The sequence below is a fragment of the Molossus molossus genome, unplaced genomic scaffold (genome assembly GCF_014108415.1).
Source record: "Molossus molossus isolate mMolMol1 unplaced genomic scaffold, mMolMol1.p scaffold_m16_p_3, whole genome shotgun sequence".
In the NCBI taxonomy this organism is placed as follows: Eukaryota; Metazoa; Chordata; class Mammalia; order Chiroptera; family Molossidae; genus Molossus; species Molossus molossus.
Genome location: NW_023425366.1, coordinates 130891175 through 130916670, shown reverse-complemented (window position 1 = coordinate 130916670; position 25496 = coordinate 130891175). Strand labels below are relative to the sequence as shown.

Below are 25496 nucleotides of genomic sequence, written 5' to 3'. Positions count from 1 at the left end.
CCCTTTTCTCTGACTCAGTGAGCCAAAGCGGACCAGCCTAGGCTTGTCTCAGCCCTTCTTCGTTTCACTGTCCGCAGCTTTAACACACGTCCTCTAAAGTTCACCTGGACTCGTGCTGTGCAAAGTCAAGAACCCACAGACTCCCAGATGGCCCTAGGAAGGCCAAGGGCCAGGTCCCCTTCCAGCAACACTGTCATGGTGCAGACTTACAGGTACTTGGACCAAAACACTTTCTGAAGAAAGGGAGCACCTTACTTGTCAATGAATTTGCTGAATCCAGATTCCAGCATATTTGCCAGACACGTTGTTTCCGTGGGCTTTATTTTGCAGCCAACAATCTCACTAATCTGCAAAAACAAACAAACAAAAAAAACAGATGAAAGCAAGTGTTTAGGGTTCCAGGGAGTGCTGCCCATGGACTTCTGGGACAACAGCTGCGCTCAGTGCCTGCACCGCCCTCTTAGTCGCCACTGGCACATTCAACGGTGGGCCCTGTGTGGTGGGTGTGGCTGAGACCGATGGTCCATTTTAGCTTAATTTAGGTTTAAATAGCTGCAGTAGCCAGTGGCCATGGAGCTGGAGGTACAGGAGTCAGGCCGGGGCAGCCCAGGGCCTCGCTGGGACGTCAGCTCTCGGGGGCGGGCCCCTCGCCAGCACTTGATGCAGTGCAGCCCTCTCAGAGCCTCGGGTTGGGATTGTGTCTACTTTGTTTTTGTAATCCCAGGTCCTAGTGCAAAGCCTGGTCCATGACAGAAACCGCAGAGTTTGCTAAATAAAAGGAGGAAGGCTGAGTACCTGTGACTGGCAGACCCCAGTCTGTGCTTGAGATGCTGGGAAGGAGAAGCGGTACCCACAATCTCTTCCTTCCACCCCCATGTGCCAACTTGCTGCACATGTTAGCAGGCGCTGTGCCTTTTCTTTGCTGCAAACACTTCCCCACACTTATCTTTAAGTGAAAAACGTCCCAAGGAAAGTGTTAAGGGAAGTCTCTGAGGCTGTGAGCAGTGTTCTCAGGTGTGACATCTGGTGGCTGAAGGGCCAGGCGTGCTCCAGAGGAGGCTGAGGATGAAGGGGAACGAGGGTCTGGAACCCTCACCGACTGCCCAGTGCTGTCTCGTCCAGCCCCAGCAGGACCAGAGAACGTCAGAGCAGGAAGGGACACCAGACTTGGTCACCTTCTGTCTTATTTAGCCTTGTGTTCCTGGGACCTGGCATTTAGTAGGTACCGATACATATTTATGAGCTGAAAGCTGAGTGAACCAGCTAATTCAGACGGCTCCAACCTGGGTCCTGAGGATGCCTGGAGGACCACTAAGGTGACAGAAATAATGAAGGTAAATAACATTTTATTGAGAGTTTACTCTGTAGAGGTACTGTTTTAAGTCCTTTATGCATTTATTTCATTTTCCCAACACGAGAAAGATGCTAATGTATATTTATTCCCAAGTTACATATAAGGAAACTGAGACAAAGACATTAAGTGTCTTGTATAAGACCATCCAGGTGGTCAACGGCAGAATGGGGACTTGGATCCAGTTCAGACTCCAAAGCTCTCATGCACCCGTCCCAGGCCTTCCACGTGTGGCAGTGCAGGTGGTACACTGCAGGAGGCTGGACGGCCCCGCCCTCACCGCTGGACGGCCCCGCCCTCACCGCTGGACGGCCCCGCCCTCACCGCTGGAAGGCTCTGCCCACACCACTGGATGGCCCCGCCCTCACCGCTGGAAGGCCCCGCCCTCACCGCTGGAAGGCCCCGCCCTCACCGCTGGAAGGCTCTGCCCACACCGCTGGATGGCCCCGCCCTCACCGCTGGAAGGCCCCGCCCTCACCGCTGGAAGGCCCTCCAACACCGCAGGGCGCAGGGTGGCATCCTCAGTGTGGGGAGCAGTCTGCCTGCGGTGCTGCCAGCCCGGGCTCTCACTGATTCACAGGACAACACGCTGACCACTTCTGGGACTGAACAACACAGCTATGTAAAGCGTTTGGCACAGTGCTTGCCCATAACAAAGACGCAGAGATGGGTAGTTTCATTACTTAAATTGCTTTGTTAATACAGAGGTTCACAAAGCATCTGGTTTTCCATTCTAAAGCCTAGAACTACGCTGCCAACACGGAGCCAGTGGCCACGGGGGGCGGGGGATCTGGAAGTGTGAACAGTCCACCCTGAGTAAGTGTAAGTGCACCACACTTCAGAGACTTGGCATGAAAAATGGGATGTGAAATACCTCGTTAACATCTTTATATTGGTTATCTGTTCAAATGATAATATGTTGGATATGTTTAGTTAAAATTTATTCATAAAATTTATTTCACCTGTTTATACTTTTTAAAATGTGGCTACTAGGAACTGTATAATTACACACATGTTCATGTTACATCTCTATAGGGCAGCACTGTCCCAGAGGCCAGCATTGTTGCTCATTAGTGTGATTTCTTCCTAAAGTTACCTGTTCCATCTTGTTTTATTTGTTTATTAATTAAATGCTTTTATTGATTTTTCAGAGAGAGACAGAGAGGAAGGGACAGATACATCGATGGGCTGCCTCCTACATGCCCCGTACTGGGGATCGAACCCAAAACCTGGCATGTGCCCTGACCGGGAATCGAACCGGGACCTCTCAGTCCATTGGACGATGCTCAATCCACTGAGCCACACCGGGTGGGCTCCATGTTGTTTTCAACTGTAGCAGCAACCCCTGTGCTAAACAGTTAAGTCTGGGCCCCATACATAAGAACTAGCTTTTCCTGCCTCAGTCCTGTGAAATGGTCAGAAACCTCACACGGGCACCCCAGGACCCTAGCCTGAGAGCTACAGGTGGCTTCGCCTCCCTCTGTCAGAACCAGAACCCATGCAGATGGGTCCCACAAGTTAGGTTTTAGGATGGAGAAGGGTTCCCCCAGGCCGGGGCTGTGCCAGGGTGGCTCGGAGTGTGGCCTACAGTGCAGGCAGGAAGGGGCATGGTGTGGGCAGCCCTGAATGTACCTGGTGGCCGGCATCTTTTCTGAGCTTGCCCACTGGGCTTCCCCGTCAGGGGCTCACTGCTCTGCGACCACTTCCCGGCTGCAGGCCTCTGTCACCTACGGCTCACCGCCCCTGCCTCCCACGCCCTCTCACCTGCTATTTCTTGCTGCCTTTTCACCTGTCTTGGCTGAGTCAGACACCTGCATTCCAGTTTTCTCCCTCTCACTTACTAAGGAACATTTTCCCCCAATCCGGTCATCTAAGTGGTCCGTAAATGAGAATCATGAGTGTCTAGGGATGGTTGGGATCTTAAAGTGCGCATGTGTGAGAACAGTGACCGCAGAGATGGGGCACCGGGAGGAGGGGCTTCCTAGGCTCCCTTGGAGTGGAGCGTAACCACCGTTGACGAGGGCACCGTCTATAGAGGCACCTCAAGAAGAGACCTAGCATTGCTCAACCTCCCAACTGCCAACGCTCCCAACCGGCAAGGTTAGGCCAGGTCACAGGGGAGGTACCCTGTGTGCACCCCGGGAGGCGGCTGCCCCTCTGCAGACCTGTCTGCTGGGACAGCTCCAGACCAGATGTCTACTCAGGTGACCACTCCTCTGCTCTTCTTTACACCCTGCCTCAGGTAACCTGGAGTTTCCAGGCTTTCTGGGAACTGAAAGCAGCCCCCTCCTCAGGAAACTCCTGAATCTCTCATGTACTGGGATCTGTTTTCTCGGGGAGATCAAAATGCTCCTGGCAACTGTGCTCAGGCGCCCTTCCCTGGAAAGGCAGGCTGTGCCCTCAGACTGGACCGTCCGCGGACAGTCCTCCGTCCGGCGCGCGGTTCTGAGAGAGGGAATTCCAATCTGCCTGTGGGTGCTCAGCTCCACCGCCACACACCTCCCTGGTCAAGGCTGTTTCCAGGCTACTGCCCTTGAACGTGAAGAGTGTCACAGAAACAGCGAATTTTCCCTTTCTCAGGCCAGTGTTCACACCACACGTATCACGCTCACCCCTGGCTGCTTATAGAAATCCCAACTATTTTCAGGCAGGGTATCTGTTATGCTCGTGTATAGACTCAAGGGGCCGAGAGGAGAGAGTATTATTTCTGAACATAGGCTTCTGGGTGACGAAACTGCACAGCACAGGCAGCCCCAGCAGCCCCCAGGAAAACACGTGACTTCTCTTCTGTGGCCCAGGTCAGGAGCAGAGCAAGGCCCTCCCCCTGTAATGAGACACCCTGATCACCCTGGAGAACCCTGAGCTGCTATTCAGTAAGGAGAGCAGATGTGGCCACTGGCTGAATCAGTACTCAACCCCCAGCTGTGGGTCCCCAAGAAAAGGGGCCATCTGCTCATGTGGAAAGTTCATCCCTTATCCTGCTCATTCCTTTCCATCAAAAGGCTCTCACCCCATTTCTACCCCTCAGCTTCACCTAGACTCTCCTCTCAGAAAGAAGATTGCCCTAGTAATGGTTCCTGCCTTCCAAGGGGCTACCAGGCCAGGGCTGGACAGGGCTGGAGGGCCGGGCAGTTGCAGACCTGTTGCCAGTGCCGGTCCTTCATGCCTGGGTTGCAGGAAATGTTGAGAATAGGGATGTACTGCTTGAGTTTATCAATCTTGATTTTCACATTCTCTGCCAAGCGCCTGGGTGCAGGCACATCAGCTAAGGTCTTGGTTAACTTATACATTGTCCTCCACATGTTCCCTATTTCCTCCGCAATTTCTTCAGCATTCAGTAGAAAGAGGGGTCCTAAAATAAAAAAGGTGAATTGAGAGCAGGGTTAGACCAAGTAGATGTCAGTCACACGGACCTTTAATGTCCTGAACTTAGAACTGGGCCTATGGTGTGCATGTTGGAACAAGCACAGGCTTTGGAGCTGGGTCTGTCTCTGAAACTTCTCCTTAGCCAGGGACCGCTGGAGCATTTCTGCACTTTCTGAGGCCTCACGGCATCACCTGCGACGCAGGGCAGTGACACTGGCGAGGCCTGGGACAGCGGAGTGGCCGGCGCCGTGGCTGGCGCCGTGGCCGGCATGCGATGTGGCTCAGGGGGCTCAGCTGTTGGCACCGGTCCCAGACGCTATCACAGAAGGGCTGGAAGGTGTGACATTAGCAACCGGAGAACACAGGTGGATGGAGATGGGGATTCTCTGTACAGTTCTAGCAACTTTTAGGTAAGCTTGAAACTATCCAAAAATAGATTATTTTTAAAAAGTCATGCTGGTCCTTCACCTCCCTCCCTGCCCCCTTGCTTCATGCCAGATGGAACCAGTCATTCAGTTCTGCTGACCCTATCTTCTCACTCTCTCTCGCCTCCAGGACCAGGGTAACAGGAGTCGTTTACAGATGTCTGGAAATTTGGTCTTGTTTTTGAAATAGCACACTAATGGACTGCTCTCTTATTCTACCACCATCTGCTCTCTGAGCCATTACCCCATCCATGTCTCTGGGCGGCACCCTACTTTGTTTTACCGCGCAATAGGTCTGCCTCCTTGATCCCCACCTTCCATGATTATCGTATCAGGAAACTTTGACTGTGGCTGCCTTAATCCAGAGTATCAGAATATGAGGCAGAATCCAGCCAGAATCTGAAGATCAAACTTCAGAACTGGCTGGGGTGGATCCATTGCCCACCCCCCTCCTGCCCAGCACAGGGGGACCATGGCATACCGTTCATCCACTCCTCTGACTTGATGCTGAACTCATGCGTCGTCACCCACAGCTGCTCATAAGGCACTTTGTTGGTCAGCAGGGTTTGCAGAAGAGGGAAGGTACTCTTCTCCTTTTGCAACAGCTCCTCCTCCTTATTGAGCAACTGCAGGCAAAAAGGGATGCTTTCTATTATTACGTGGGTGGTTCTCCTCATCTCTAGAAGCCACCATGGCTAACTCCTCAATGTTTTGAAAACCAAATTGAGGAAGATGCTTGTTAGAAAGAGAAGAAAATAAGGTGTGGACTCAATCAAGAAGGTCCCTCTGGCCCTGGCTGGTTTGGCTCAGCAGTTAGAGTGTCAGCCCATGGACAAAAGGGTCGCAGGTTTGATTCCTGGTCAAGGGCATATACCTGGGTTGCAGGGTCAGTCCCCAGCCCTGGTTGGGGTCTTGCAGAAGGCAACCAATCGATGTCTCTCTCTCACATCTATGCTTCGCACTCTCTCCCCCTCCTTTCCTTGCACTCTAATTAAAAATTAATGGAAAAATATCCTCTGGTTAGGATTAACAAAACAAACAAACAAAAAAAAAGGTCCCTCTGTACCTCTAAAGGCAATGACAGCCAAGATCTAGTTGGGTGAAACCAGATACTTTGCTACTTATTCCATCAGCTTTGTTCCCACTGTAACATATTCATAGCCCCATTTCCACAATTTTCATGTGTACATTTGCTGTTTACATGATGTTGTTGCCTTCTTGTGTTGACTTGCCTCAAAAGTAAGAACTTTAATAATTAAAGAACTTACCAGTTGACCTTCAGGGCAAGTTATTTAGCTTCTCCAAGTCTCAGTTCTCTCACTTTAAGTAGGGATAAATGGAAATAAGAAGACTACCTACCCCAGAGGTTTGTTATGGGCATTAAGTGATAGAGTACACATGAAGCCCTTTGTACACTGTTTTGCACATGACGAATGCTCAATACACGTGAACAATTATTCTATTACAGTTTCTCCTCTGTGTGCTCAATGACTAACAAAAACACTAGTACAGTGTAGAAGTGTAGAAAAAGGTAGCAATGAAAGAACTGGTCAATCAATCAACACTATCAGCTGACAGGTGATGTTAGGAAAATACAAAACCCAAGACCGGAACCATCAGCATAGTACAGTCATAAGTCCCCATCCCAAGACCTCAAACCTCAAATTCCACCAGTGCTTGCTCTAAGTTCTTGGAAAGTTCGTTCAGCTTTTCAACGTTGTTCTTAATTTCTTCTGTAGTCATCACTTCACGTTTTCTAAAAGCTTCCAGTTCCTTGCTATAGCCCTCAAGTTTCGACTCAAATTCTGAGCACCTGAAAGTAAAGACAGCCCACCACATTTGGACTTTTCATTTTGTGATTTCCAAAGGCACAGCATTGTTCACCCACAATCTGATCTTCTGATACAAGATATATATATTATATATATATTATATATATATATAATATATATATATATATATATGCCTTACTACTTATAATACCACCTCCCAGAGACAGCTGCTGTAAACTGTTTAGTGGTTAAATACTTTTAGATGTTTTCCTGTACAGGTAAATATATATGTATGTGTATGTGTATGCATATATCTATATCTATATATCTATATATAATGTATGTAAATATATACACATTATTCATTTATCATTGCATACTTATTACTGAATGCCTAATACATTCCAAGAGCTGCTCTAGGCATCAGGACTATGTTTGTGAAATGTATTTCAGTTGGGGGAGACCTGGACATGGATGGATGGATGGATAGGTGGATGAATGGATAAATCCATACATAGACAAAGATGAAATAAGAAATTTCTGATAGTAATAAATGCTCCGAAGAAAATAAAAGAGGGCAGCCCTGGCCGGTTTGGCTCAGCGATTAGAGCATCGGCCTGTGGTCCGGAGAGACCCGGGTTTGGTTCCCGCAAAGGGCATGTACTTCGGTTGCAGTTTGTCCCCGGCCCTGGTTGGTTGTGCGGTGGCAGCCACTCGATGTGTCCCTTCACGTCAATGTTTCTCTCTCTCTGTCTCTTCCTCTCTCTCCCTCCCACTCTATCTGTACAAAAAATGGAAAAATGTCCTCGGGTGAGGATAAAAAAAAAAAAAAAGAGGGCAGAGTGACTAGTGGATGGGAGTGAAGGGCTACTTTAGCTGGAGAGACCAGGGGAGACCTGTCCAGAGGTTTATCTATTTCATTCATATCATCAATAAGCATGTCTTAACTTATTTCTCCCCTTTTCTAACGAGGAAGAATAATTCAGAGTTAAGTGGACAGATTCTAGAGAGAGACAGGCTAGGTTCAAAATCCTACTTTGCCACCTAGTAGCTATGTGACCTTGGTTAAGTCACTGAAACTCTATGTGCCTCAGATCCATAAAATGGTAACAGAAAAGGTTTTGCCTTGCCTTCTTTAATTTTATATTTTTTCCCTCACCTGTCTAGTTCTTTTTGTCTCACACCTCCTAGCATTCCTTGTGTGTTTGGTGTGAGTGTGGTTTTGTTTGTTTGTGTGTCTCCTAATCTTTTTGTTGAGGCAGTTGCTTTTATTATTGTGGATGCTGATATTTTTGAGTGGACTCTTTTTGGTTTGGTCTGGCTTTACTTTGTTTTGTTCTGTCAAGAAATATATAACAGCTGGCATGACAGGGTCAACAGGGTCAGGGTTGAGACTCATAGCTAACAGCGTGGAGAACTGAGCCCAGCCATAAATGGACAACAGCAATCAAAACAAAATTCAACAGGAAAGCCCACATAAGTCACACCACGGCCATTCCTGGAGCACCCAGCTCAGAAGATCAAGAAGACTACTTCACTGGGTCCAACAAGAAGGCACCACACCAAGACTGGGAGGCATAGCATTCTTATCTGATACACACAACCTGCCTACATGTCCCAACATGCCTCACCTGGCCCTGAACTATCAGCCTGCTAAAATGGTGATACAAAGAAACAACCCCCAAATGACAAAAAAGGAGGAATCATCAGAATAGAAACTATATAAAGTTTGTCTGATAAAGAATTCAAAGCAGTGGTGTTAAGGGTGCTCAAACAACTTAGTGAGAATTACAAAGAGCTTAACGAGAACTACACCAGCAATAAAAAAGAGGAATAAATAAGAATGAAATAAGAATGAATAAATAAATATAAAATCAAGTGAATATGAAGAATGACATAGCTGATATAAAATTTAACCTAGAAGGATTCACTAGTAGATTAGAAGAAGTTGAAGACTGAATCAGTGAGTTTGAAGACAAGGCAGAGGAAAAAAAATAATTAGAGCAGCAAGCGGAAAAAACAATAAAAAGCAGGAGAGTTTAAGAGAGCTTTGGGACAACATGAAACATAACAACATTTGCATCATAGGAACACCAGAAGGAAAAGAATCTGAGAAAGGAATGGAGAACCTGTTTGAAGAAATAATTACAGAAAACTTCCCTAACCTGGTGAATGAAAGAGTCACACAAATCCAGGAAACACAGAGAGTCCAAATCAAGATGAACCCAAAAAGACAAAAAAAAAAAAAAAAGAATCTTAAAGGCAGCAATAGAGAGTCAGAAAGTTGCCTACAAGGAAACTCCCATTAGACTTTCAGCTGATTTCTCAGTAGAAACTGCAGGCCAGAAGAGAGTGGTGCAAGTATGCAAAGTAATAAAAAGCAAGGGTCTGAATTCAAGACAACTCTGTTCAGCAAGGCTCTCATTCAAAATTGAAGATGAAATAAAGAGCTCTGCAGACACAAAAGGCTAAAGGAATTTACTACCACCAAACCAGCACTGCAAGAAATGCTAAAGGGATTGTTGTAAGAAGAAGAATAGAGACAGAGGAACACAGGCATAAAGAATAAAAATGGCAACAAAAAAGTACCTATCGATAATAACTTTAAATGTCAATGGCTTAAATGCTCCAATCAAAAGATATAGGGTAGCTAAATGGATAAGAAAACATGACTCGTATATATGCTGTCTACAAGAGACCCATCTAACAACAAAAGACTCACACAGAAAGAAAGTGAAGGGATAAAAAAATTTTTTTCATGCAAATAAAAAAAAAAAGCTGAGGTAGCGATACTCATATCTGATAAGATAGACTTCAAAATGAAGGCTATAAGAAGAGACAAAGATGATCACTATATAATATTAAGATGATTGATCCAACAAGAGGATATAACCCTAGTAAACATATGTGCACTGAATATGAGAGCAACAAAATATATTAAAAAAACTTCTAGAGGACTTCAAAGGAGATATAGATAGCAATACAGTCATAGTAGGGGACTTGAACACCCCACTGACAGTACTGGATAGATCCTCTAGACAAAAAAATAACAAGGAAACAGAGACCCTAGTGATGCACTAGATCAGCTGGATCTAATTGATATTTGCAGAACATTTTACTCCCAAACTTCAGAATATACATTCTTCTCAAATGCACATGGGACATATTCAAAGACGGACCACAGGTTAAGACACAAACTAAGCCTCCACAAGTTCAAGAAGACTGAAATCATATCAAGCATCTTCTTGGATCACAATATCATGAAACTAGAAATCAATTTTAATAAAAACACTCAAAAACATTAAAACACATGGTGGCTAAATAACATGTTATTAAACAATGAATAGAAATGAGATCATAAAAGAAATAAAAAATTCCTCGAAACTAATAAAAATAAACACACAACAATCCAAAATCTATGGAATGCAGTGAAAGCAGTCCTGAGAGGGAAGTTAATAGCAATACCTCAAGAAACAGGGAAAATTGCTAATAAACTATCTAATCCTACAACCTAAAGATTTAGAAAGAGATCAAAAAGAAGAACACAGAGTTAGTAGAAGGAAGGAAATAATAAAGGTCAGAGCAGAAATAAATGACATAGAGACTAAAAAAACAGTACAAAAGATCAATGAAACCAAGAGCTGGTTCTTTGAAAAGAAACAAGATTGATTAGCTTTTAGCCAGATTCACCAACAAACAAAGACAGAGGACCCAAATTAATAAAATTAGAAATGAAAGAGATAAGTAACAACTGACAGCACAGAAGTTCAGTGGATTGTAAGAAAATACTATGAACAATTATATGCCAACAAGTTCAACCTAGGTAAAATGCACAAATTCCTAAAGTTATAGTTTCCCAAAACTCAACCTGGAAGAGTCAGAAAAACTGAACAGACCAATATCAATGAAGGAAATAGAAGCAGTAATCAAAACTCTCAGCAAACAAAAGCCCTGGTCTGGGAAGCTTCACAGGGAAGTTTTACTAAATATTCAAAGAAGAACTAACACCTATTGTCCTCAAATTATTCCAAAATATTCAAGAGGAAGGAAGAATCCTAAACTCTTTTTATGAGCCTGCATTATCCCAATCACAAAACCAGATTAAGACACTACAAAGAAAGAAAATTACAGGCCAATATCCCTGAAGGATATAGATCCCAAACTCCTCGATAAAATATTAGTAAATTGAATCTAGCAATACATTAAAAAAATTATACACCATGACCAAGTGGGATTTATCCCAGGGATAATATTGAGAGGCTGGTACACTATTTGCAAATCAATAAATGTGATACACCACATAAACAAAATGAAACATAAAAATCATATGATCACATCAATAAATGCAGAAAAAGCATATGACAAAATTCAGCACCTATTTTTGATAAAAACTTTCAGCAAAGTAGGAATAGAAGGATCATACCTCAACATAATAAAGGTCATATGTGACCTACAGCTAACATCATACTCAATGGGAAAAAACTAAAGGCATTTACCTTAAGAACAGGAAAAAGACAGGATGTCTGCTTTTGCCATCCTTATTCAACACAGTACTGGAAGTCTTAAACACAGCTATCAGACAAGAAGGAAAAATAAAAAGCATCCAAATTGGAAAGGAGGAAGTAAAACTGTCATTATTCGCAGATGACATGATATTATACATAGAAAACCCTAAAGACTCCATCAGAACCTGCTAGATTTAGCAAGTGAATTTGGCAAAGTAGAAGGATACAAAACAAACATCCACAGATCATTGGCATTTGTATACATCAATAATGAATACACAGAAAGAGAAAAAAAAAAATCCCATTCACCATTGCAACAAAAAAATTAAAATACCTAGGAAAAAACTCAATCAAGGAGGTAAAAGACCTGTTCTCAGAAAACTACAGGATATTGAAAGATATAGAGGAAGATATAAAAAAGTAGAAGCACATGCCATGTTCATGGATTGGAAGAATTAACATCATTAAAATGTCCATACTATCCAAAGAAATCTATAGATCCAAAGCAATTCCTATTAAAATACCAATGACATATTTCACAGATCTAGAAAAAATACTCCAAATATGGTCTATATGGAACCAAATAGACCCCAAACAGCCACAGCAATATGAAAAGAGAAGAACAAAGTTTGAGTGATCACAATTCCAGATATCAGCTTATACTACAAAGCCATTATACTTAAAACAGCCTGGTATTGGCACAAGAACAGGCATATAGATCAGTGGAACAGAAGAGAGAACCCAGAAATTGATCCAAGACATTATGCTTAATTAATATTTGACAAAGTAGGCAAGAACATACAATGGAGTAAAGACAGTCTGTTCAATAAATTATATTGGAAAAATTGGACAGGTACATGCAAAAAAAAAGAAAGAAACTAGACAACCAACTTACACCATACACAAGAATAAACTCAAAATGGATGAAAGATTTAAATGTAACTCATGAAACCATAAAAATTCTAGAAGAAAATGTAGGCAGTAAAATCTCAGACATCACACATAGCAGTATTCTCACCGATATGTTAAGTAGGGCAAGAGAAACAAAGAAAAAATTAATAAATGGGACAATATCAAACTAAAAAGCTTCTGTAGAGCAAAAGAAATCAGCATCAAAATGAAAAGGGAACCTACTGTATGGGAGAACATATTTGCCAACATACATTGGATAAGGGGTCAATTTCCAAAATATATAGAGTACTCATACAACTCAACAAAAAAAGACAATCCAATTAAAAATGGGCAGAGGACCTAAATAGACACTTCTCCAAAGAGGACATACAAATGGTGACGAGTCATATGAAAAAAGCTCAATGACACTAATCATCAAAGAGATGCAAATTAAAACAACAATGAGATATTTGGCCAGTGTGCAGTGGTTGAGCATCAACTCATGCACCAAGAGGTCGCCCGTTTGATTCCTGGTCAGGGCACATGCCAAGGCTGTGGTCCCAGTCCCCAGTCCCCAGTTGGGGGCATGCAGGAGGTGGCCAATCAATGTTCTTGCTCATCAATGTTTCTATCTCTCTCTCCTTCTCCCTTCCTCTCTCTCTAAAATCAATAAAGAAAAAAAAAAAAAAAGAGGTATCACCTCATATCTGCCAGAATGGCGTCCATCAAAAATCAAACAACAAGTGTTGGTGAGGGTGTGGAGAAAAGGGGACTCTAGTACACTGCAGGTGGGAATGCAGACTGGTGCAGCCACTATGGAAAACAATATGGTGTTTCCTCAAAAAATTAAAAATTGAACTGCCATTTGACCCAGTGATCCCACTTCTAGGAATATACCCTAAGAAGCCTGAAACACCAATCAGAAAGAATGTATGTACCCCCATGTTTGTAGCAGCACTATTTACAATAGCTAAGATCTGGAAACAGCCCAAATGTCCATCAGTAGATGAATGCATAAAAAAGCTGTGCTACATATACACAATGGAGTACTATGCAGCTGTAAGAAAGAAAGATCTCTTATCCTTTGAGGTGACTTGGAGGGAACAGGAAAGTATTATATTAAGCGAAACAGGCCAAGCCGAGAAAGACAAACATCACATGATCTCACTTATTTGTGAAATATAATGAACATAATAAACTGACAAACAAAATAGATCCAGAGACATGGATACATGGAACAGGCTGACAGATCTCAGAGGGAATGGGGGTGGGGGGATGGGAAGAGATTAACCAAAGAACATATATGCATATATGCATAGCCCATGAACACAGACAATAGTGTGGTGAAGGCCTGGGGTGGACAGTGGCAAAAAGGGGGAATATGAGGGACATCTGTAATACTGCCAACAATAAGTACATAAGTAATAAAAAGGAACTTAAACTCATTGCTGTGACCTCATAGACCTGCTTCTCTAACTGCAACCTCATTCTATGGCCACACTCCTCCTCGGGTGGAGGTCTTCCCTTGCTGAACCCTTTCCATGCTGAGGCCCATGCCTGCAGGAGGCCCTGCTACTCCTGCCTGCCCACATCTTCACTTAATGGGCTCCTTCTCATCCTTCAAGTCTCCTCTTAAGTGAGCCCCTCCCTGACCACCCACTAAGTTCAGTCACTGGGCTCTGCTCCCTGTTCAGTTCCTTCTGAGCACTTGTATTTATTTGCTGTGATCATCCCCCTCCCACATAGCTTTTGTTCTCTGTATCCTCAGAGAAGAGAATGGAGACAGAAGTACAGGAGGAGAAAGGGGTGGCCCAGCCCCTTTCCCTGCCCCCGCATGGGCATTTTGCACTGAGGTCTTCAGGATGGGAGCTGGAAAACAGGTGCGTGGAGACAGCCTCTCCTCAGCTCCTTGTTTGTTTTGTTTCCTGTAAGCTGCGATTTGAGGCTCCCATAGGTGTTAATTCCAGAGAATATCCTCACTGTGAAAAGTTTTATCCATTCATTCCCTCAGTCATCACAACAGGGAATACCTACTACATGAAAGGCACTTGGTCTCATCTCTCCCTAAGACACCTCCCCTCCTCCCCAAGCAGTCACAGCTTCCCATCGCTCTTCTCCTGGCCAGGGCAGCTCCAGTCCCGGAGATGTCCGTCGTGGGTATTCCGGCTCCCGGGACCGGGAGGCCACCCTGGGGTGGGACAGATGGGAGAAAAGTCTGTTCTCTCCCTGTCCACACGAGTCGTGCTGCTGGGTGCCTTTTCACGTCATCAAAATTCTCTCTGAGGCTCCAAATACAGTGCCCACATACAAAGATATGTCTCTCATAAAAGCACTTTTGAATTCTTCCCAGAGGGCAATGACATATCAACTCAGTGATCATTGTAACATATTACTATTATTGTTGTTATTTTTTAAATTTCTTATAACTGCTTAGCACATTATAGTTTCCAAAGTACGTTCATGTCAATAACACATACATATGTGTAGTCCATATAATAATACAATCAATTAGGTAGAGAAAATGAGTTGTGTTGGAGGGACTGAATGGAATCTGAGGGAGGACAGTGGACTGGTCAGAATTCTAGCAGAATCTGATGTTCAAGGAAACAAACCTAATGATGGGACCACTTACATAGGTAAGATGTGAATGGGGTCAAGGAGCAGATAGGAGACAGTGAGGCACCTGGAAATAATCTCAGAGGGAAGCCACGAGGAGCCCCCGGGCTGGGGTCTGAGGAATTTGTGTTTTCTCCATAGAGGAGGGAAAAATGTCATTCAGGAGAGATGCAGCGGCCCAGGCCCAGAAGGGGAGGAGAGGAGAAAGGCCCCGGAGCACGCTGCAGCCTGAGCTCTCTGTAGCTGACCTGCCTGCGTACAAGTGACCAGGCGTCAGAGGCTGCAGCCCAGGCTTGAGCCAACCGGCCACGGAGCCTGCTGAGCCGGTGACGGAGGGTGGAGAAGTAGTTGGGGGTGAGGTGGGCACAGTACGTGGACAGTAATTAGCTCAAAAGCCAAATGGGGATGTGGGCTGGGAAAATACAAATTCCTTGGACAGGGAATGGGATTGTTGCCACAGAGGAGGAATGAATGAATAAAATTTCTCAGCTCTCTTCAAGGGCTGTTCTTGGGATTAAGGCAAAAATGATGCATGGGAGGTTCAAGGATTCGCTAAAGAGGGCTGAGCCCAGGGCTGCAGGGTTCTCCTCGTCCAGCCTTTTCTAGAGCGGCTGCTCCTCCAAGCTCTGCTATTGAGAGCTCAGGAATCAGTCAGTGTGCGGGGCTGAGAGCCGCCCCTCCGAAAGGAGAAACCACACTCTCCCTCTCGTCGTACATAATCTCCCTTCTCTCAGATCCACCTCACTGCCCTTAACTTCAGCAGCACCTACTGTGTCTAAACAGTCTCTCAGTGAAGTTCTCAAAGCACACCCCCAGTGTGGGAGCTTGAAGGGAAGAAGACTTTTTCTCCCCAAAGAACTCGTTGCTCAAAGTCACTGACAGTTTCTGAATGTCTACCATGGGCTGGATGCCACCCAGAAACCATCGCAGGTCACCCCATGTCACCCTCTAGCACAGATGTCACTCATGAAGTAAGATAATCTGGGACTGGCTCTATTATCCCATTTTCCAGATGAGGACAGCAAGGAGCACAAAGATGAAGTCACTTGCTCCTGCTCATCTAACCCACAGACAGTGGTTCTGCCTCCCGGTTAGGGACGCAGCATCTGGTCTGTGAGGGGGACTGAGTGTGGGGTGAGGCGGTTTCTGGAAACTGTACTTCTGCTCAGTTTTGTTGTGAACTTAAAACTGTTCCAAAAAATAAAGTCCATTAATTAAAAAAATCAGTTGTACCCATTGGGCTAAGTTGTGGGTTATGGGGACAGTATCCATTTTGGTAGACACAGGATTGTGCTGCCGGAAGAAAAAATGCACACACACACACACACACACCCCTTTGGTTGTTACTATGTTTGGGGGTGGGGGTCAGCAAACCTAGGATATATTTTGAAGAAAGAGACTAAATAGTTTTACCCTTTATCCCAAACTCCTGTTCTGTGTAGAAATCCCTGCTTTTATCTGTTCTTCCTTCTTGTATTTGCAGGGGTGATGGGACCTAAAGTTGGGCAGTGGGAGTTTCATGTGTGGAGGGGACAGTAATTGGCACAAATCCCGGTTCATAAGCAATTTGTTACAAGCCTGGGTGGGTGTGTGTGCTCCTGTGTGCATGAGTGTGTGTCTTTTCCACATACATGGTTCTTGGCCCAGCAGCTGACATTGTGTGATTTTTTCAGTATGTCTATACTGTCTTTGTCACTGTACTAAAGTCTGTCCTTAGCAGGCAAAACACATCTAGAATAGTGCATAGTAAAAGTCTGTAACAAGTAATGAAGGAATAAATGATTATAGTCGCATTGGCACTGAAGAAGAAGACTCGAACAGTAGGCAACTTCTCAGCCTCCTGCCGTGACTTTGTTACCTGTGTCTTGATATCTCATAGATCTGCGGCCTCCAAAGCAAGGCTGATGATTCTGCTGTTATTACTGCAAGGCAGTTGTTAATGCCACTGTTTGTCTTTTCTCTTTCTGTACTGCCAAAATTAATTGTTCGAGGCAGGGAGGAAAGGTGTTGGCAGTGGTTATTACAGTGAAGGAGGCTTAAAGAGAACACTCCTCAGTGGGGATCCAAAGGAAATTCCTTCTCCAACCGTCTGCAGCCTTTGCCCACGCATTGGGGGGTAGTGTGGGGTGGGGTCTCCAGACAGAACTGGGAAACTGCAGTGTGTTCTGAAGCCGGGTATCCTTTCTAACACAACCTCAGACTCCCCCTGTACCTTTTAATGAGGTCCATCTCCGCCTGATCCCTCTTGCTAAAGAGCAGATTTCGGCTGTTTTCAAAGATGTCTTCAATCTGGTCTGGCCAGAGGAACAGGGTGCTGTTCAATTTGATGTCCTCTTCTGCAAAACACACACAGTCTGCTTCAGGGCCTGCTCTGCATGGGCAGCATGCGGGGTGCTCATCAGCAGAGCAAGAGGGTAACTGGCATGGTGTGTGTGTGTGCGTGGGTGTGTGTGTGCATGTGTGTGTGTGTGCATGCATGTGTGTGTGTGCGTGTGGGTGTGTGTGTGCATGCGTGGGTGTGTGTGTGTGTGCACGCGTGGGTGGGTGTGTGCATGCGTGCGCAGGGGATGGATGGGCCCACTGTGGATGACTGACAGCCAGTGTTTACTCAGCGTTTACTTCTGAGGCCCAGGCTGGAGGGCGGACAGCACAGTCACCCTTGTTTTCACAGACGGGAAACCTTAAGGAAGTGGTGAAGGCCACACCACCAGGATGTGGAGAGCGAATTTCAAGCCCAGGTCGAATCCCCTTGCAAGTCTGTGTTCTCCCCTCTGCCCTGACTGCCTTCCTGGGCAGTGAAGTGGAGCGGAAACCCGGGGTGATGTTTGGGTTCTAACCTTTAAACTAGTTCACCTCATTTGCATCTCAGTCTCCCTTGAGGTTAAGTGTCAGTAATGATATCAGAGCCAGATGACCTACCCGTCGATGGCTCTGGTCAGGTAAAACGTCCTGGCTTTGCCCTGTGCTGCTGGGATTGAGGAGGCAGGGGCCACAGTGAGAACATTCAGTGTATGTTCCCATGATGGGGGCATAGCCTGGGAAATGTGTGGGGGATGGTTAGAGAACTACTTCTCACTCCCAGCACATATCTCCCCGCAACACTGTCAATAGCAGGTAAGGTATTTCCGGGTGAAAAGAACTCTGAAACCTGGCTGTGAAGAGCCTGTCAACTTTTCCTGCAGAACCTGGTCCTTACAAACTCTAAGTTGACTTAATAAGCCTCGAAGGGACCCTGGCCAGTTCTTCTGGGTTAAGCAGGAAGTGCTCTGGCCTCCTCCAGGTAGGATTGTATCAAGACTATAGTTGAGTGAAATCTACTCATTTATAGAAAGATTGAATTTGAAAGTGACTTTTCCAGGAATACCAGGAACAAGACGCCAAGATAGGCATCTAAGGACTAGTCACATCCCCAGCTGTTTATTCTTTCTGTGTAACAACCAGTTCCCTTGATTTGACTCTGCTCTGTGTGATGAGTGTTTCTAACACAGGCGGACACTCCCAATCTCCACCTGCAGTGGTGGGTTGCACCCCCATCCTTTCCCTGGAAATGCAGACATGCGACACCCTGCAGGCGCCCGTGGGATCACTCACGGGGCAGGTCTGCGTAGTCCATCAGGAACTCCAGGCGCTCCATGGCGTCTTTCAGCTGCCTCCTGAGCCTGAACACGGTGACATCGCTGGACTTCTTTAAGAATTCAATGAGCAATACCAGCTCCTCGGTGTTGGCAGGAATCTCACTGACTTTATCTGCGATGTGGCTGTACTGATTGCAAATGCTACGGGATAAAAGCCAGCCGCCATCATCACCATCATCCGCTAAAATCACTTTCTTACGAGGCCCATCACGCTAGACAGACGTGATGCCTATCCGGAGACGAGAACGATGATTTCTGACTGTTCTCTGCCTGCACTCCCTGATGGATGATATGCACAGCACACCACACTTCTGCAGTGACTTCAGGAGTAACAGTAGTCACATCTGACACCCATTAAGCCCATTACTAGGTGCCATGCTCTACTGTTATCATATGGTAGCTCATTTAATTCTCATAGCAAATCTAAGCAGTAGGGACTATTATTACCAACATTTTGATTTTTTTTCTGGATTGATTTTAGAGAGAGAGGAAGGAGAGGGAGAGAGAGATAGAAACATCCATGAGATACAACATCGACTTGCCGCCTCCTACATGCCCCCCACTGGGAATTGGGCCCACAACCTGGGCATGTGCCCTGACCAGGAATCGAACTGGCGACCTCTTGGTGAACGGGTCGACGCTCAACCACTGAGCCACACCGGCTGGGCTATTATTACCAACATTTTGGAAAAGTGAAGCCGAGTAACTTTACCCAAAGCAACGTGGTGTACAGGTGTTACCGCCAGGATCCAAACCCGGGTCAGCTGATTTCAAAGCTTGTACTCTTCACAAATATACCCCAAGTAGAACCCAGACTTTGATCAAAACAATAACAACAATACCACCAGCACCAGCACCTCCTCAAATCTCATGCTAGAGTAGAGAGCACTAAAGTAGTGTGTAATCACTGTTCTCACAGGACACCAGCAAGTGTATCGCCTTGTGCTGCAGGTGGTTCCTGGTGGCACAGAGAAATGATGCTCAACTCCCACGCCCACTCGCTCTGACCACCCACTTCTCCCCAAACACAAGGCTGTGCGAAGGGTGCTATTATATGGATAATTTCAATATGCTCTAATTTATACACTTGCTAATGAATCACAGTCTTCGGCATTTTAAGGATAATTAGGAACAAATGATGTCCAATCCATCCATGTCTAGCACAGAGTGGCCCTCAAGAAACGTTAGCAGAATGGCTATTGATTACTACATGCAGATGGTCATACATTAGGTAAAAACCAGTGTCCTCAATATTTCTACTTAATAGAAGGATACTCCTTCATAATAAAGCCAATTGTATCAAACTGAAGATAAAATGACCATAACACCTTTGCAAATGATGCTGGAATTTTAGAAATGCATTTTTATACAATTCAGGAACTTTCCATAGAGAAAAATGATCTACTGTCTGGGTTCAGAGTATTCTCCACTTCTTGGGCTCAGAGGTGGATTCTATTTCCCAGCCTCCTTAATATTTTTAATTGGATATTTTACTAGTCGGCTCAGCTACCATAACAAAATATCATTGGGAAGCTTAAACAACAGAAATTTATTTTCTCACAGTTCTGGGGGCTGGAACTGATTTGGTTCCTAGTGAGAACTCTTCCTGGCTTACATATGAATGCTTTTTCGCTGTGTCCTCACATGGCAGACAGGAAGAGAGTTTTGATGTCTCTCTCTTCTTATAAGGGACACAACCCTATGACCTCATTTAACCTCATCGCTTCTCTATGGCTCTGTCTCCCAGCACTGTCTCGTTGGGCATGATTGCTTTGCAGCAGACAGATTTGTGTACCCCCGCCCCAAATTCATATATTGAAACCCAATCCCTAATGTGATGATATTAGGATGTGGCCTTGGGGTGGCGATTAGGTCATGAGGTTATGACCACACGAATCAGGTCAGTACCCTGATGAAAGAGCCCCTGTGAGGACACAGGGGGAAGAAGGGTGTCTATGAACCAGGAAGTGGGCTCAACAGACGCCAAACCTGCTGAAGCCTTGATCTTAGACTTCCCAGCCTCCAAAACTGTGGGAAACAAATGTCTCTTGTTCATGTGCCGCCAAGCCTGTGGTGGTCTATTGCAGCAGCTCAGATGGACTAAGACAGATGTCCACATGTGACTTCAGGAGAGCACAGTTCAGACCACAGCAGGTATGGCTCTGGGCTGAACTCCCGCCGAGGGAGGTGGGAAGCGGCGATGGCTGTCACTTTCAGGTGCAGCACACAAACTGTCCTTGTGCTCTCCATGCTCTTACTCCTCCCCTCTGTCCAGGATCTCAGAACTTAGAATGACCTTGAAAGCTACATGTTGAACATGTACAGTTACGATCTTGCTTGAGTTTCTGAATGCACATAATAGGTCTTCTCTACCAATCTGAAGCTATCCTGAGCAAGAAATAAACTTCTACTGTGTTTGATCATGACATGTTGGTTCCATTTGTTATAGCATCTGGCCTAACCTAACTAACTCAGATAGATCCTCTCAGCCTGATAGACTCCTGTCTGATGAGAATCCATCCTTCTTCCCTTTTGTATGAGAATTCATAGAGTGAATGTCATCTGGCACCTGGTTCTCAGCTCTCTGGGGGTGGGGGACAGAAGGATGGTAGCAAAGTCCCTATCTACTAGACCCTCTAAAAGGCCCTGAATATGAGTTGGTGATACCAGGAATCTGACCAACACAACACCTAGCAACATGCAGGTGAGAAACTGAGGACAGGAAACACGATGAGGGTGGCTGCACTATTGCTCATGAAAAATACTTCTTGATGCTGAAACTTTCTAAAAAAGTAGGAAGCATGAAGGCGCAAACCTTTTATGGTCCCAGTCCCAACTCATTTGACAGGCCAAGAAACTGAAGTCCTGAGAGGTGACTGTAGGGACACACAGCTAGTAAACAGAGGGTCCTGAGTTCCCAGCCGAACCTTCTGGCTCCCACACCAGGAACCCCATGTCACTCCTCAGTGACAAAGCTGTGTGGTGGCGGAGAGCAGGGCCTTCGGGGTCAACATAAAGCAGGCTAAGCTCAAGCTGTGCCACCTGCTAACCTCTTGGAGTCTCCCCTCCATCAACATCATGGAGAAAATGACGAACTATTTCCTTGAGTTGCTGGGAAGACCTGGCCTGATCGATAATGTTCACAATGTTTACCCAGGTCCGGAGAGCACAGTTCAGATCAAAGCAGGTGTGGAACTGGGTTGAGCTCCCGCCGAGGGAGCCTATTTACATCATCACCTCTTCTGGTAACCACGCCCCCCTCCCTCTCTGCCCCTGTGGTCTAGGTAGGGCGATGCCACACCAGGGATGAGAATGCCACCCAGATCTAGGCCATCCTCTTGGCCACAGTGTTGGTCCAGTGTTGCAACAATGAGCCAAATCCGGCCAGCATCACACAGGCCAGGGCTTTGGTGAGGCAGCTGGAAAACAGAAACCTTTTCCCCTCTGGGCGGGAACCTGGTAGGATGCAAGCCCAGGGCTGCTGGGGTGCACACAGGAGAACTGAGTAGAGGATAAAGGTTGAACCCTAATTGCCTGAAGCTAGTAACTCCTGAACTTTTCAACACGTGAGCCCCAAATTCCCTTTTCTACTTCAGCCAGTCTGTTTGGGCTTCTATCCCTTACGACCAAAAACATTACTAATATGTAGATACTCATCAGTAAAATAAAGGCACTATACTGAACTTTCTGAATGACAGACTCCCTTAACCTATACAGCAGATCTCTGCAGAGCAGTGGTCTAACGGTGTGTCTGAATGTATGCTAGCTGACCGTGAGGATCTGTGGCCTCACACAGCCAGGACATGAAGCAGCACCTCCCAGAGCTGCCTGCAAGAAAGCGAAGGCTGAAGGACCAGAGACGGACAGCCTCAGGACACTTCCCACCCTCTTACTCCAAGCCCCATGTAGTTTTCTTACCCATTAACCTTCTAGCCTGAATTTGAATTCCCTGCCACCCTCATTTGTGGCAGAAACAACCTGAACTGGAAGTTCAGCCTGGTCATTGTTGGGAGGTGCAAATTTGGTCTACATTTGCCTTCTCCTGTTTGTGCCAAACATCACTCCCATTTCTCCGCACACAGTGACAGTACCTGGTATTGGTGTCCCGGTTTACATCCACTTGGAATTGAATCAGACGGTCATTAAGATTTTGAGCTCGCTCACAGAGATCATAATTTAGGGTCATGGTGTCAAGGCAGAACATGGCCAAAGGCACGGAAATGTGCATGGATGCAATTTCATTTCTCCGTTTTTTTATACTATTGATCACCTGTAAAAAGGAGCATATTCAGTAGCTTGATTTGCATTCAGCCTTCATGCATCGCCCACAGGCTCAGCCTGGCCAACCTAGTCCAATGTTGAGCACAGTATATATACCAAGGAAACCCACTGACTACTCATTGGATTGTCTGCAGCACACGGACCAAGATATGAAATGTCAAGTGGCATCTCCTACCATCACAAAATCCTCGATTTCATGTGTTTCTTTCAGGAATGCAGTGATGTTTTGCTCCGCCCTGTTATCCAATAAGTCATCATACTGTTTGTAGGCATTCAAGTATCTTCCGTATTGAAGAGCATAAAATCAAACATGCAACACAAGCCACCAAGTCGGGTTAGTCAGAGTGGCAAATGCAGAGATACAACATAAAAATCAGCCCAAATCAAGACAGAGAAACATGAGGTGACAAAAGGTAAATTGAACTGGAAATTCAGAACTTTGACTGAAAATTCCAATTTTGTTACCTCCTAGTTGCATGAACTTAGACAAGATACTTCTCTTTTCCAAAGATCAGTATTTTTGATTTGAGTGGAAATAGCAACAGCTTGTAACTGTACCAAGGCATGCACGAAGCATTTGCTACTGAGCCTGACACCCAGTGGACACGGAACAGACATTACTGCGATGCCTCCTTCCAGCTGTAAAACTCTATGTCTAAATTTTAAGAGGAAAACGTGAAACTAATGAACCTAAAATCGATGGGATAAAATGAAGTTTCCCTGTCTGTTAACAGATCATGCAGAAATGGCTGGACAGATTTCCCTCCAATGGGAGGATGTGTTTGGGATGCTTTGACATAAGTTTCACTGAAAATGAAGATGATGTGGAGTAAGTGGAATTAACTTGGTGGAGCCCCGTGGTACTTCCAGGCACTTCAGAGACTCTGGGACTGAGACACAAGGAGAAGCCATCAACTGTCAGTCCAGAGGGCAAACTGTGCAGGAGAGTCCATGAACAGAGAAAATAGGGGTTTGAATCCATGCTCCAAATCAATTTCATGAAGCAGGAGCTTTCAAATGCGAGTCTGTGGTTTCCAGACTGGGTTAGCAGTAATTTTCAACAGTGGATGATTTTGCTCCCAGGGGACATTGGCCATGTCTGGGGGCATTTTTTGTTGTTATAATTGGTGGAGGATCCTACTGACATCTAATGGGTAGAGGCCAGGGATGCTGCCAAAAATCCTACCATGCCCAGGACAGCCCCACAACGCAGCGTTTTCTGTTCTAAAATATCAGTAGTGCTTCAGTCAAGAAGCCCTGGCTGGAGGGATCATGCGTCCTGGTTTGCGCGGGACAACCCAAGTTACAACTGTCATCCCGTGGGAACTGTTAATAACGTCCCCTTCATCCTCACAGGGTCTCAGTTCGGAAGCTGGAAGTTGCCTCCTGAGACCACCCTGCCCCCGAGCCTGCCCCCACGAGCAAACGCCACGTGCTCAACGCTGACACCACCGAGGGGCACGCAGATAACTGGCCTCCATCCCATTAGTCCCCAAGTCCAGAAAGCTCTGGAAACAGGGAGTTGCTTCAAACGTCATCTGATGTGAGGCTGTTCTGCATCGTTTTCACTGCAGAAACACCAGTGTGTTGTGTGGCACGCTGGGTGCTGCCCAGACTCTGCAGGGCCTACAACCCGGAATCTTCTAAGTGCCCAAACCTGCCCCACCGCACAGCTTCCAGCTAATGGGCGGGCCTACAAGCGAATTTGAAGTCTGGCTGTCCTCTCTATTTCCTGTGCCACACTGCGAAATCCACTGATTGCCTGTGTGTAAAGTGGGGATCCGCAGTAATACCCACGTGAGTAAGTACTGGCTGCTGTTACGCAGTTTCGGGTGTGGGAACAGAGATCTTTCACTTGAAGACAGTTAAGAACTAACCCAATGCTAGAAAGGCCCAGTGACAGCTAAACCAACTTACTTTTGGGGGCCAACTTGGTTTTTCTGAAATACCTGGAGAGTCTTATTCACAAGATCAGAAACCAGTGTTTCTTCAGGGTTAACGGTTCCAAGAATCAGATTATATCCTTTTAACTCTGGGAACAGGACAGATTCCACCTAAAGAAGGAGACAGAAGGGAGGTGGCGCCAAGCGCTGGGCTCCTTCCCAGGGACACAGCACGTCCCACTCCACGGGGCCTTGAACAAGGCCGGACTCACTCCTGGCTCTCTGGGGGTCACTCATCTTTCAGATCCTTGCTCCTTTCACGGGTCTTGCCCCTGGAGAGTCCCCTGGGCCCCCAGGGGTATCAGGTGTCCCTGCTCAAAGCCCCAGTTCTGAGTGTTCTCATTGCAGTGGTCAGTAAACGAGTGTGTATGAACTGTGTCAGGTCCCCCAGGGGACATCCACAGGGCGAGGGCCTGGATCCTACCTGAGTTCTGCACTACTCTGAAGGACCCGACAAGAGCTCAGTAAAGACGGTGTGAGTGAATAGACCTGCCACCCCTTCAACTTCTCTAATGAAAAGCTACTTGAGACATGGGTTCTAATCCCGACTCTGCCACCAACTGACTCTGTGACCTGAGGCAAGCCACTTCTCTCTGGACTTCAGTTTTTCCCTCTGAAGAAAAGGAGAAAAAAGCTATGGTTGGATGAACGTGAGGCAGAAACAGGATTGTGCTGAAAATTCAAATGCTCCAATTTTTCTATGGCATGTGT

At 45.9% G+C, this 25496-nt stretch overlaps 1 protein-coding gene across 1 annotated transcript in view; it reads right to left on the bottom strand.

The window, feature by feature from the left end:
• DNAH3 (dynein axonemal heavy chain 3) overlaps positions 1-25496 on the bottom strand; it is a 229454-nt gene that overhangs the window by 150024 nt on the left and 53934 nt on the right. The window contains exons 11-19 of the mRNA XM_036279927.1: positions 24760-24896; positions 23018-23123; positions 22653-22831; positions 18518-18702; positions 17139-17262; positions 6802-6955; positions 5624-5768; positions 4492-4703; positions 256-347 (exon numbers count right to left, since the gene is read on the bottom strand). Of these exons, the coding sequence (XP_036135820.1) occupies positions 256-347; positions 4492-4703; positions 5624-5768; positions 6802-6955; positions 17139-17262; positions 18518-18702; positions 22653-22831; positions 23018-23123; positions 24760-24896 (1334 nt within the window). The remainder of the gene's footprint in view (positions 1-255; positions 348-4491; positions 4704-5623; positions 5769-6801; positions 6956-17138; positions 17263-18517; positions 18703-22652; positions 22832-23017; positions 23124-24759; positions 24897-25496) is intronic.